General features: G+C 52.1%; 1 protein-coding gene across 4 annotated transcripts in view; it reads left to right on the forward strand.

The window, feature by feature from the left end:
* The window catches only part of UBE4B (ubiquitination factor E4B), a 110,870-nt gene that overhangs the window by 84,151 nt on the left and 14,574 nt on the right, over positions 1-12,145 (forward strand). For all 4 annotated transcript variants that reach the window (XM_040987884.1, XM_040987885.1, XM_040987886.1 and 1 more), the window contains 4 exons: positions 2,867-2,966; positions 3,874-4,001; positions 4,804-4,902; positions 6,283-6,518. In XM_040987884.1, the coding sequence (XP_040843818.1) occupies positions 2,867-2,966; positions 3,874-4,001; positions 4,804-4,902; positions 6,283-6,518 (563 nt within the window). The remainder of the gene's footprint in view (positions 1-2,866; positions 2,967-3,873; positions 4,002-4,803; positions 4,903-6,282; positions 6,519-12,145) is intronic.

The raw sequence follows: 12,145 nt of genomic DNA on the forward strand, positions 1-12,145 counted from the left end.
GCCCACGCCTGCCTCCAACTCCATGCACCTTGCTAACAGCACTCATCAGTTAGAGGCCACGCCACGGAACCCCCCTCGGATTCTCATTTCTGTATAGTCTTATCGGTGGCAAGCAGTTTCTTTTGTCTCAAGGGCTTTTCCCTCGTGCTTGTACACACAGGTATTTCTCGCACAATGTCCTTTTTCAGTAAAGGAGAGAACACTTTAGGTGGTATGCCGTGTGTCTCATTTCTAGCTTGCTGCAGGTTTGTCGTGCTTAACGAGAGCTGTGGTTTTCTATAGCTGCTAAGGAAGATTGCGTGTTTTTGTTTTATTCCATGAATGAAGTTGAATTACATCAGTTGTGTTTCTAAGATTAAACCAACTTTTCACTCCTGGAATAACTCAAACTTTTATTATTATTTATATATGTCATTGAATTTGCTGATACTCTGGTTAGGGTTTTTTGATCTGTTCCAAGCAAAATTGACCTGTAATTTTCCTTTCTTGTTAAGCTGCTCAGGTTTTTGTGTAGAGGTTGATTATCTCATTTGCTGTAAAAGAGTTATGTTATTTCTCAAGTGGTAGTAGCCAGTGCCAAGGCTCTCAGGGCTTTGAGCTTTCTGGGGGGAAGTCCGTTTTGGCTTTAGTTTGTTTTGGAGGCAGACAGGTGCTGAGTCATGGCCCGAATGTCAGAGCCCAGAACTCACCCCAGGTCTCCCACGTGCGGCAGGGACCCCCTCCCTGAGCCCGCCACTGCCTCGTGGGGTCAGCAGTAACAGCGTGGGCTCGAGGCTTCCTTAAAAGGTCTGACCCTGCAAAGGGCTAGGATTATGAATTCTGTTCTGCTTAACCAACATAGGGCTACTTGGACTTAGTTCAGTTCCAGAATTTTCTTAACTTTTATTTATTCTTATTTGGCCTTTGCATTACTTAGAACTGTTGTTTGAAGTAGTTTTTTTTAAATATATTTATTTTTATTTGAAAGGTAGAGTTACAGAGAGAGAGGTAAGAGAGAGATCTCCATCCACTTCTCTCTCCCAGTGACCACAGTGGCCGAGCCAGGCTAGTCCAGAGCCAGGAAGCAGATCTTCAGCAGTGTCTCCTAGGCGGGTGCAGGGTCCCAAGGCTCTGGGCCGTCCTCTGCTGCTTTCCCAGGCCACAAGCAGTGTTAGGGTCCGGTTTTGTCTGCCCCCCAGAAACAACAAAGAGTTTCACTGGTAATGCAAAAGCAAGCAGAATTTATTGTGCCAGCATGCTAGGGTCAGACCATTCTTGGGGCACGCAGGCCAGCCGGGGGGGGGGGTCGGACCCTGAACCAGAGAAAGGCTTCTGATTATATAGGCCTCTCTTAGGCATTACACACATCATAGCCCATGCACACCAAACACAGCAAATCAATTTAAAGAGTAACACCTTCTCCCATCAAAGTAACACACTTTAAACACACCGTGGCCATGGGATCTGGGTATCAATAGCTCATCCTGTTTCCTGGAAGTGGACAACTGCCCTACCACCCAGGTAGATTCTGTAGATCGGGCTCGTGGCACTGGTCAGTGGCCCTGACTCATCCTGACTAGGGTGGCATCTCCCAATGGCCCTGGCTTATCCTAACTAAGCAAAGCAGTGGCTTCTTGTACCAAGGGGCCTGACAGCCTGGCCTAGTGTTCTACTATTCTAACACTCTAACGTCATACTGACACTCTAACAGCAGGGAGCGGGATGGGAAGTGGAGCAGCTGGTACTCAAACTGGTTGCTCGCATTAGCCGCTGTACCACAGGCGTACAGCCCTTGGTACTGGCCCTTGGAAGGGATGTTTAACTCACCCGTCAGTTGCCACCTGGAACCCCTGCATTCTGTGTAGACATGGCTTATTTGAGTCCCAGCTACTCCATTTCCAGTTCTAGGCTCCTGTGGATGCACAGGTACCCCTGCGGAAGAGCCAGACTGAGCTCTGGGCTCCCTGGTTTGGCCTGGCCCAGCCCTGTGCATTGTGGGCATTCTGGAGATGACCCAGTGGATGGACAGTCTCCCTTTGCCTGTCTTTGTCTCTCTGTCATTCTGCCTTTTAAACCAGCAGGTTGAAGACTTTTTTCCTGTCTTTGTCAAATACATAGATCTTTATAGAGGGACTTAATTCTGAGGTACTGTTTGACTTAATAAATCCTTAGGCTAGCTGAAGAGAGCCGCATGGGCTGTGAGCCGTGCTGTGAGAGAGGCTGCTTCAGGCTTGAGCCCACCCAGAGCTCTCTGCCTCGGCCACACCCCAGACTTCCATGCCAAAGTTTTTACTTCCATGTCTTGTAGAATCTCAGCATGGCAGAGGTGCCATGGTCAAGGGCATGTGGGAAGCACAGTTTTAGGGATGTGGCATCGTCCTTGTGTGGTGCCTAGTGTCGCAGCAGTAAGCAGCTGCGATAATGCGGCGGGGACTGTGGGTCAGGCCCAGCAGTGGACAGAGGGCCTTGCCGACAGGTGGTGCTTGTGCGTGCCTCTGCAGGAAGGGCAGGGCAAGATGCAAAGATGGGCTGAGGGAGAGGAAACTGCACCGGCAGAGAGGCAGACGCCATGAGCAGGGCCACCTTTGCTGTGGGCCGTGGAGTCGGCCACCCTGAGCTGGCAGGAGTCTTTTCTGCTCTCAGGAATGAGGAATCTTTGTAATTTCCTTGCAGAAAGAGGTTTGTGCTTCCTGAAATCTGAATTGAGGAGCCTGCAGGAAAGGAAAGCGCTGTGATCAGTCAGAGCCTGCTGCTGAGGTGGCTCCGAGCTTACGGATGCTAGAATAGGGGGAACGGGCAGTTGCATCTGCGAGCCTGCAGGATGTGCAGAGCGCGCAGGTGGACAGGTTGCTCGGGCTGCGCTCTGACTGCTGGGCTTCCGTTTCAGGACTGTGGAGGATTTGAAAAACAACGAGAGCCAGTGGAAGGACTCACCGCTTGCAACCAGACACCGTGAGATGCTGAAGCGCTGTAAGACCCAGCTCAAGGTCTGTGTGGCTGCCGCAGGCGCTGTGCTCTTCGGGGAGGTGCAGTGATGGGTCTCTCCACTGCTGTTCCCAAGAAACATTAATGCATTTTAAACCTCGCGTGCATCTGTGTAAAACTATTTAAATTATGGGACAGAATGCGCATCCACCACTGCAGTTCAACGTGGAATTGTAGTGAGTTTTATCTTAGTTCAGTGTTGCCCCCTTTGCCTTATTTTAGGCAAAACTGTCCCCACATCCCAGTCCCAGCCACACACACACAGAGGCAGCCCTGGGTATGAGCTGTGGACTGCTCTCCCTTTGCCTGAAAACCAGCTGCCATATAAACCCATCTGTCGGTGGAAATATTCCTGCTTAACAGAGAGCACACTTAGGCTTGTTCTTATGTTGAAGTTTCAAATTTGAAACTGAGTGTGAAGTGGGCAAGCTTTGTGTTGACCAGCGGGATGATTCAGGGCACTGGTACCCGACTTGGGTTCCGGGTGTAGGTTAAGACTTCTACCAGGGGCTCTTACCTGGGGTTTGTAACGGATGATGCTTGCATGTCAGTATGTGCACACGTGTGTGTGTGTCAGCCTTCACTGCAGCCCCTGACATGCCAGGGTAACCCCTGGCCCGAGGGCAGCTTGTCAGTGGTGCTGCTGGGGTTCCCACAGAGTGGCCTGGCCCCCTGCTCCCACCAGCTGCCGCCACGCCGCTGGGGCTCTGCTGCATCCCCTCCTGCCAGTTAGGTTTCTGATGTGGAACACTGGCCCCAGGCCTCCCCAGCTGTCCCAGGGCTACTCTGAGATGAGCAAGCCCCTTGGTGCTCCAGAACCCGGCCCTGCCACGGCCTGGCCCCTTTCCCTGCCCTGTCTCTTGAAACCCCACCCCCAACTCATCAGTAACTACAATCCTACTTCCACAGAAACTGGTGCGCTGCAAGGCCTGTGCTGACGCCGGTTTGCTGGATGAGAGCTTCCTGAGACGATGTCTGAACTTCTACGGCCTTCTCATCCAGCTGCTGCTCCGCGTCCTGGACCCCGCGTACCCCGAGTGAGTGCGCGCCCTTCCTTCCCTTCCGAGCAGGGAGCTGAAGCCAGGCCCCGCCTCCCTGTTTCTGTCCTGTATTTCTGTGTAGTGTGAAATGGGTTTACCTTGCTTTTCGTTTCACCAAAGGATCTTCTTTTAATTTGCCATGAACTCTGTCATGGGAAAGGAGATCCAGAAATGGGAAGCTACGGTGGTAGGGATAACAGATTGCCAGGCCCAGGGTGCGCTGTGTTCAGGGTGCCAGGCCCAGGGTGCGCTGCTTCTAAGGTGCCAGGCCCAGGGTGCATTGTGTCCAGCATGCCAGGTCCAGGGTGCGCTGCGTCCAGGGTGCCAGTTCTAGGATATACTGCATCCTGGATGCCAGGCCCAGGGTGCGCTATGTCCAGGGTGCCAGGCCCAAGATGCGCTGCGTCCAGGGAAGTGTCCAGCTAGGTCAAAGTGAGCTGAGGACCTTGGCCATCATTTGTCCCCTCCAGGCAGTCATTCTTAGTATTATGAAACCTTGGAGTTACCAGTGTAGCTATGATTGGCCAAGAATGGAAAAGTCTCTTGAAAACGTATGTGCAGCTTGTCACAGGTTGATTTGATTAATTGTTAACAAGAAACCAAGCAATGGAAAAGCACTTTGAACATGCACCAACATATCCATTGCTTCTGTTAGTCTGTTAGTTTCTGCACATTCCTTTTGCCAACATATTTTTCTCAAGTTGTATTACATTGTTTTTCCCAAATAGAACACTTGTTTAATTGTATGGTGTGCCAAGCTGTGAGTCGTTTATAACTGTTCTTTTTCCCTCCCTGACAGCATCACACTGCCTTTAAATCCAGATGTCCCCAAGGTCTTTGCAGCATTGCCCGAGTTTTATGTAGAAGATGTTGCTGAATTTTTATTTTTTATTGTACAGTAAGTGCCTTTGATCTAATTGTGGTTCTAACATGATTGTTGTACATGACCTGTCGTGGTCCTGTGCCCTGTATTATAAGCCTTTGTTTTGTGCCTGGAGCTTTATGACCCAGTTGTCGTAATTGAATGCTAGAGGAGTGGGTCCCCATGTACACTGGCCCAGTCCCAGTCCTAGTCAAGACAGGAGCAGGATGAACACTCCGATAATGACATGGTCTGGGGCCACTGGGTGGAGGCTTCCCCATGGCTGAGGCTGGGTTTCGGCACAGCAGGAGCAGACAGCTTAGAAATGGGACCTGGGGATGCCTGGATGTCAGGAACACTCACACTTGGCTTTGGTACCAAGATCTCTCTCAACTGTGAGATTAAAGAGCGCCCACAAAGCAATGATTTGATTCCATCACTGATGCCAGGAATGTTAAAGGATTGAACAAAGCAAACGAGGATTTGAAGACTTTAACACTCCCAGTATCAGCGAGAGACATGCAGGTTCCTGGAGTCACCGCTGGCAGTGGTTCCTGCAGCAGTGGTGTCTGGTGAGGCAGGTGGATAGTGTGTGAAAGTCACAGTCACAGAATACAAGGTGTGAAAGTTCTAAAAACCAGAGAGAGCCAGAATTAAGTCGAGCAGGTTTTCTTGATGTCATTAAAGCTGCCTTTGAAAAGGGCCGAATTAGGGAGCCGGCATCTGGCTGACTGGCACGCGCTCGCCTTGCCTTAGGCCGGGTGCCTGGGTCAGCCTCTTGGCTCAGGCTGCTGGCTCTGGGTCCCTGCCACCCCCGGGGGGGCCCTGAATGGCATCCCTGGCTGCAGATTTTGTCCTAACCCAGTCTTAGCTTTTGTGGGCAGCTAGAGAGTAGACCAGCAGACTGCCTCTTAAGTACAACTTGAACCCTCCACCCGCAGGTGACCCAGGAAGGAGTCGGAATAGTGAGTGGTTGGCAGGTGGCTGGGAGCCAGGCCTGGTGTGCTGCCAGGAGCATCCTGCACTTTCAGCGGCTTCAGTTACATCATTCCAAGCTCAGTCATTCAGAAAGAAAACCTGCATGGAATGTTTTCTTTTTATGCTTATGCTTATTTTTGTCAGGACTACAGGGTCTTTTTTTTTCATTTGTTTGGTTTTAATTTTTAAAACTAACCCCCCAAAATGAAGGACTTAATGACCATGAAGATCCCTTTTGCTGTGAGTTTTACCTGATTTGATCATAGACTTTTGGTTTGTTCTGTAAACATAAGAAGCGAGCATGGTGCCACCAGTGCACCTGCTGCCCAGCGTGGCGACCAGAAGGCCAGCGGGCTGGAGGGGACTTGGGGTGCCCATGTGCGGCATCCCCACCGCGCGGCCCACGTCGGTCTCAGCCTGGTTTCTCGCCCCGCCCAGATACTCTCCCCAGGTGCTCTATGAGCCCTGCACTCAGGACATCGTCATGTTCCTCGTCGTGATGCTGTGCAACCAGAACTACATCCGGAACCCCTACCTGGTGGCCAAGCTCGTGGAGGTCATGTTCATGACCAACCCCTCGGTGCAGCCACGGACCCAGAAGTTTTTTGAGATGATTGAGAACCATCCTCTCTCCACCAAGCTGCTGGTCCCTTCTCTGATGAAGTTTTATACCGGTAAGTCCCCCGTGCCTGCGGAGAGGTCCGAGGTTCCCGGGATCCACTGCTTCCTGTCCGGACCCCCACTCTGCATCCCTCTGCCAGCAGAGCTGGCCTGGCGCTGGGATGTGATGCAGGGAGCTGGACCAGAGAGAGAGCAGCTTAATGTGCTGCACACAAGGCTTTCCCCTACCCCCAGGTTTGATTTTTAATTTCCCCTTTCAACTCGCCTCTGGCACTTAACCCGCCTGACCAACAGCAAGGTGTCAGGTGGCATGTTGCCTGCTGGCTTGCATATTTCTCAGAAAAGCAAGTCTGTGTGCTGATCTCTGATGGAAGCACAGAAGAGTCTGCCATTCAGTAGTGTGTTCTCGCTGTGTTCTTCGAGGGGACCTTGGCTGCCGAGAGCATGCCGTGCCCCTGCTGGCCAGCGTGGGGATCCTGTGCACCCTCAGGTCCACTCCTGCTCGTTGGGGCCCGCACTGTCATCACCCTCTTCCTTATTGAGCATTCCAAGAAGCCGCATGCCTTTCCCTTTGTCACTATGACCCTGTGGCATCCGCCAAGAGCTCCCGTCTCCCCAAACATGAACCCTTGCACAGGCCTGCAGAAGGCTCCCAGCATGCTCGGGCACTGACGGCAGCGCAGGTGGCTCAGGCACAGCGGCGTGGACAGGGCAGCCCCCGTCAGGAGCCTTGCCCATGGCTGACTGCCTGGAGTGGAGAGTAATTCAACTTTTGTTAGACTCATAATGAGATGCCGCTTTTCACGTACCAAGTTTTTCAGCTGAAAATCCCTGCTGCTGATATGGTCGTGTAAAACCGAACTCATAGGCTGCTTCCTTGGCTGAGTTCCAGTGTGCAGAGTTAGTGCTGTGACAGTCTCCTGCGAATGCGGAGTGGGGCAGCCTACGCTGGAAGCTTCGGAGTACTTACTGTCCTTTCAGTCAGGATCCAGTTGAGAAACCATCAGTCACTTAGTGGAATTTAATAGAAGCAGCTGGTCAGACAGGTCTAGAAGACAGCAACAAGGGAAAATGCAGGCGTTCAGCCATCCCCTAGGTCGGGGTGTTAGAACCTGGCTGTCTAAATGAGGGTGGGGAAAAGCCAGGGCGCTGGCTGGGTGCTCGAGTGCTGGTTCTGAGGCCACCAGTCAAGGCTGAAATTGGGACCAACTGCTGGACTGGAAAACTGTCATGGTCAAAACAAGCAGAAGGACCAAGTCCCTGTGTCCTGCAGCGCCCCCTGTTAGTGAACCTAACAGCTGCTGGCAGAGTGGTGCCAGGCCAGAACCCCAGAGCAGGTGAGCGCTCCCTCTGATAGGTAGCCGTAATCTGTAGTTGTTTAATGGAAATGATTGTAAATGTGAGTTTGTTTATTTGCCAAGATGTCACTGAGCAGTGAATGTTAAGAACATCCCAGAGTGTGTGTTTAGCCTAATGGTTAAGATGCTGGCATGCCACTCCTGGGTTCCTGGCGTGATTCTGCAGCTGCAGGTTCTGACTCCAGCATACTGCCAGTGCAGACCAACAGTCAGACCCATGCCACCCACATGAGGACCTTGGGCTGTGTTCCTGGCTCTCGGCTTTTGCCTGCTTGCCTGCCTCTCAAATAAATAACTTTTCAGAGTTCCACTATTTCGGATTGGTGTTGCAGCGTAACAAGTATGTCACCCCCTGAGAAGCTGGTCTCCCCTCTAGGTGCTAATCCAAGTCCTGACAGCGCCACTTCTGATCCAGCTGCCTGCTAATGCATATGGGAAAGCAGTGCAAGATGGTCCAAGGGCCTGGGACGCTGCCACTGGATGGGAGACCTAGCTGGCATTCGAGGCTCCTGGCTGCAGCCTGGCTCAGTGCTGGCTGCTGTTACCATTTTCACAGTAGGACAGTGGATGGAAGAGCTCTCCCTTTGAAGATAAAAATGCTAAATGATTCGTGGTTTATCCATGAAAGCTTGTGTGTTCGTTACCTTAATGTGGAGTAGAAAAGTAAAAGAAATACAATATGTTCATGGTTGAGGTTTATGTACGGTTTTAAAGTTTAGGAAAGGGCATAGACCAGGCGTTATCAATGGGTTGGTTATTTTTGAATGGTAGTATTATGGAATAGTGTCTCAGTTTTTATCCTGTAATTATCTGAACATCTTTGTTTCTCTATAGTCAGCAGGTGTTGTCAGCAGTAAACACAACAGCAACATTAAACTTAGTTAAATATGCTTTTGTTCTCTGTGGCTTCAGGATCAGATGTGCCCATGTATGCCATGGCATCGGGCCTCTTGTCCATGCTGGGCCTGTGTGGCTGGCTGGGGGTGTTCCAGCAGAGTGCCCCCCAGCCTGGACCCCTGCTGGCCTGGATAGATTCCACCTGTCCTAAAAATAGCTGTCAGCTGCCCAGCAGCCAGCCTTCCCTGCCCCTCACCGGCTTGTCCTCCCTTCCCTTCACCGGCTTGGTAAGCAAGGGCCTATAAATATCTCCATTTTACAAGTGGGAAGCCACGGCTTAGAAGAGGTCAAGCAGCTTGCTGAAGGTCAGCAGCAGCTGCCGCCTCTTGGGCTGGACCTCAGCCCAGGTGCAGCTGACCACTGCACTCGCCTCTGTGCGGGCACTGGGCACTGGCAACAAGAGGGCCCTGCAGAGGGCTCGCAGACATGCTCCTGGAGGAGCAGTGCCCATCCCAGCACCGCCTGTGAAGACCTGCTGCCCGGGGCCCTGATGCCTGAGCGTGCTGACGCTCGGGCAGGAATTAGAGCCGCACAGTCGGCAGAGGAGGCAGGCGCCTCACGGGCCGCAGAATGCGCTTAGGCTTTTTATTTTGCATTATAACAGTCCATTCCTAGAGAAACAGCTGTATGAACTGAAAGAACACGGGTAATTGAGACTTGTTCCCCTGAGCTGGCCGCCACTGGCAAAGTCAGCATTCGTCGCTGGAGAAGCGTCACTGCCGGAGCCAATACTTGAGAAGTCCCAAGTGTGAGGACATTCATGGGTCCCACCTTCCAGCTGCACAGATAAGGAAGCTTTGAGGCAGGGTGGGGTGAAGGCGTGGGGCTACGGGAGGACGGGCAGGCAGGGAAGGTCTCAGGGAGATCCAGGGATGCAGGCAGAGCAGGTGTGAGGGCCGTGAGGGCCGTGAGGGCCTGGCAGGCAGCGGAGTGAGCCAGCAAGAAGACAGGTGTCAGCGGGGTCAGGTTACCCAAGGCTGCCGGAGCGACACTTTGCTGTGATCTAAGGGGGAAGGGGGATGATTGAGAGCAGATAGGCAAAGCGTTGGAAGAGTGGAGTATTGATGAGTGCAGCAGCGGTCAGCACTTGGCGCCTGCTGGACCCTGAACCCCGTCGGGGTAGCCTGGGCAGCCGCAGAGGCGTGGGCACTTGGCGCCTGCTGGACCCTGAACCCCGTGGGGTAGCCTGGGCAGCCGCAGAGGCGTGGGCACTTGGCGCCTGCTGGACCCTGAACCCTGTGGGGTAGCCTGGGCAGCCGCAGAGGCGTGGGCACTTGGCGCCTGCTGGACCCTGAACCCTGTGGGGTAGCCTGGGCAGCCGCAGAGGCGTGGGCCCCGGGACCTCTCTCTCAGGCTCTGCGGGAGATGAGCCTTCCACATGCTAGCATCCCTATTGTACAGCTCGGCAGCGCCACCCTGTTCATACCCAGGGTCACCCTGATGAATGCGCAGGTGCTTGGGGCCCCAGGTGACAGGGGTCCATTGCTGCATTCCTCACCATCAGCTATTTCTTCTTGATCACAAAAAAGGTTGTGTTTCCCCAATCTATTTTAAATTTTTTTAATTTAAGACTTATTTATTTTTATGGACAGTCAGATTTACAAAGAGAAGGACAGACATAGAGAAAGATCTTCCATCTGCTGGTTCACTCCCCAAGTGGCTGCAATGGCCAAAGCCGAGCCAATCCGAAAGCCAGGAGCCAGGAGCTTCTTCCTGTCTCCCAAGCAGGTGCAGGGTCCCAAGGCTTTGGGCCGTCCTCAACTGCTTTCCCAGGCCACAAGCAGGGAGCTGGATGGGAAGCGGAGCTACTGGGATTAGAACCAGCACCCCTATGGGATCCTGGCACGTACAAGGCAAGGACTTTAGCCACTAGGCTACTACCCTGGGCCCCCAATCTTTTTTCTTTCTTTCTTTTTTTTTTTCTTTTTAATATGATTGGACTTAATCTTGACGTTTTGTTTGGTAATCTGTGGTTTTTCGTGTAATGTAGCGTACAGAATTCCTCCCGTCTATTGAGCGTCAGTTATTTCTGTATTTTCTGTGATAAGAACAGTGCTTTAGTATAGAGACTTTCATTATGCAGCAGCTTATCCTGCTCCTTGCAGCTCCGGCAGCCCGTGTCGGGGCACCGGTTCAAATCCCTACTCTTCTGCCTTCTGTCCAGCCCCCTGTTGCTGCTCCCGGCTCAGGCTAGCTGTTTCCACTAACCTGAACCTGTGTGTGGAAGATATCTCTGCCTCTCTCCTTTTATATAAACAGTTAATCGGGTTTTTTTTTCTAAGTCTGTCTCCTTTGAGATCTATGAATTTTATTCTATTTATTTATGTGAAAGACAGAGTTACAGACAGGAAGAAGTTTTGCATCCACTGATTCACTCCCCAAATGGCCGCAGCAGCTAGGGCTCTACCAGGCCTGAAGCCAGGAGCCTGGAATATCTTCCTGGTTTCCCTTGGGGTGCAGGAGCCCAAGCAGTCAGGCCTCCTTCCTCAGCTTTCCCAGGAGCATTAGCAGGGAACTGGACCAGAAGCAGAGCAGCTAGGATTTGAACTGGATCCCAGTTAGGAAGGAAGCTTAACTTGCTCTCCCACAGCCCCAGCTCTTGCACACGTAGGTCTTGCTTCTGCATAGAACTGGTGGGACTTACTGGCGTTGTGCTGCAGCTTGCCACATTCTCCTGGGAGAGCTCTCAGCATCCTGCAGCCGTCTGTGTGGCGTGCCCATCCCCTCCAGCCCCGCGTGGGGCCCAGTATTGTCACTTCAGTAGAAGTGGAGAGCTGAAATCGGTTACTTATCACAGTTGACTTCTGCAGCCTCGTGGTTTTCACAGGGTGGGGCTTCTTTCATTCTGAAACTCTGGTGCATTCTGGAACTTGTCGGGCGTAGGTTGGTGATAATTTGGATAGTCACCTGTGACATTTGTCCAATTTCCAAGGAGAGGAATTTTGATCATTGTGAGGGACCCACATGTCCGTAGGGAAGCCTGTGCTTCCCTGTGCCTCAGTGCATGTTTGAAAAGGCCTGGAATGGGCTCAACTGGCTTATCCTCTGCCTGCAAGCACCAGAATCCCATATGGGTGCTGGTTCGTGTCCCGGCAGCTCCACTTCCCATCCAGCTCCCTGCTTGTGGCCTGGAAAAGCAGTAGAACACGGCCCAAAGCCTTGAGACTCTGCACCTGTGTGGGAGACCCAGAAGAGGCTCAAGGCTACTGGCTCCTGGTTTCAGATTGGCTCAGTTCTGGCTGTTGTGGCCACTTGGGGACTGAACCAGTGTATGGAAGACCTTTCTCTTTATATCTCCTTCTTTCTCTGCAAATCTGACTTTCCAATAAAAAGTAGATGAATCATTTTTTAAAAACTGAGGGAAATCAAATTATTCAGTTTTTGATCATTGGTAAGTGGGCGCCATTTTAGTGATAGCCCTAGCT

This window comes from Ochotona curzoniae, unplaced genomic scaffold (assembly GCF_017591425.1).
Source record: "Ochotona curzoniae isolate NIBS_2020 unplaced genomic scaffold, NIBS_Ocur_1.0 contig_4792, whole genome shotgun sequence".
Lineage (NCBI taxonomy): Eukaryota > Metazoa > Chordata > Mammalia > Lagomorpha > Ochotonidae > Ochotona > Ochotona curzoniae.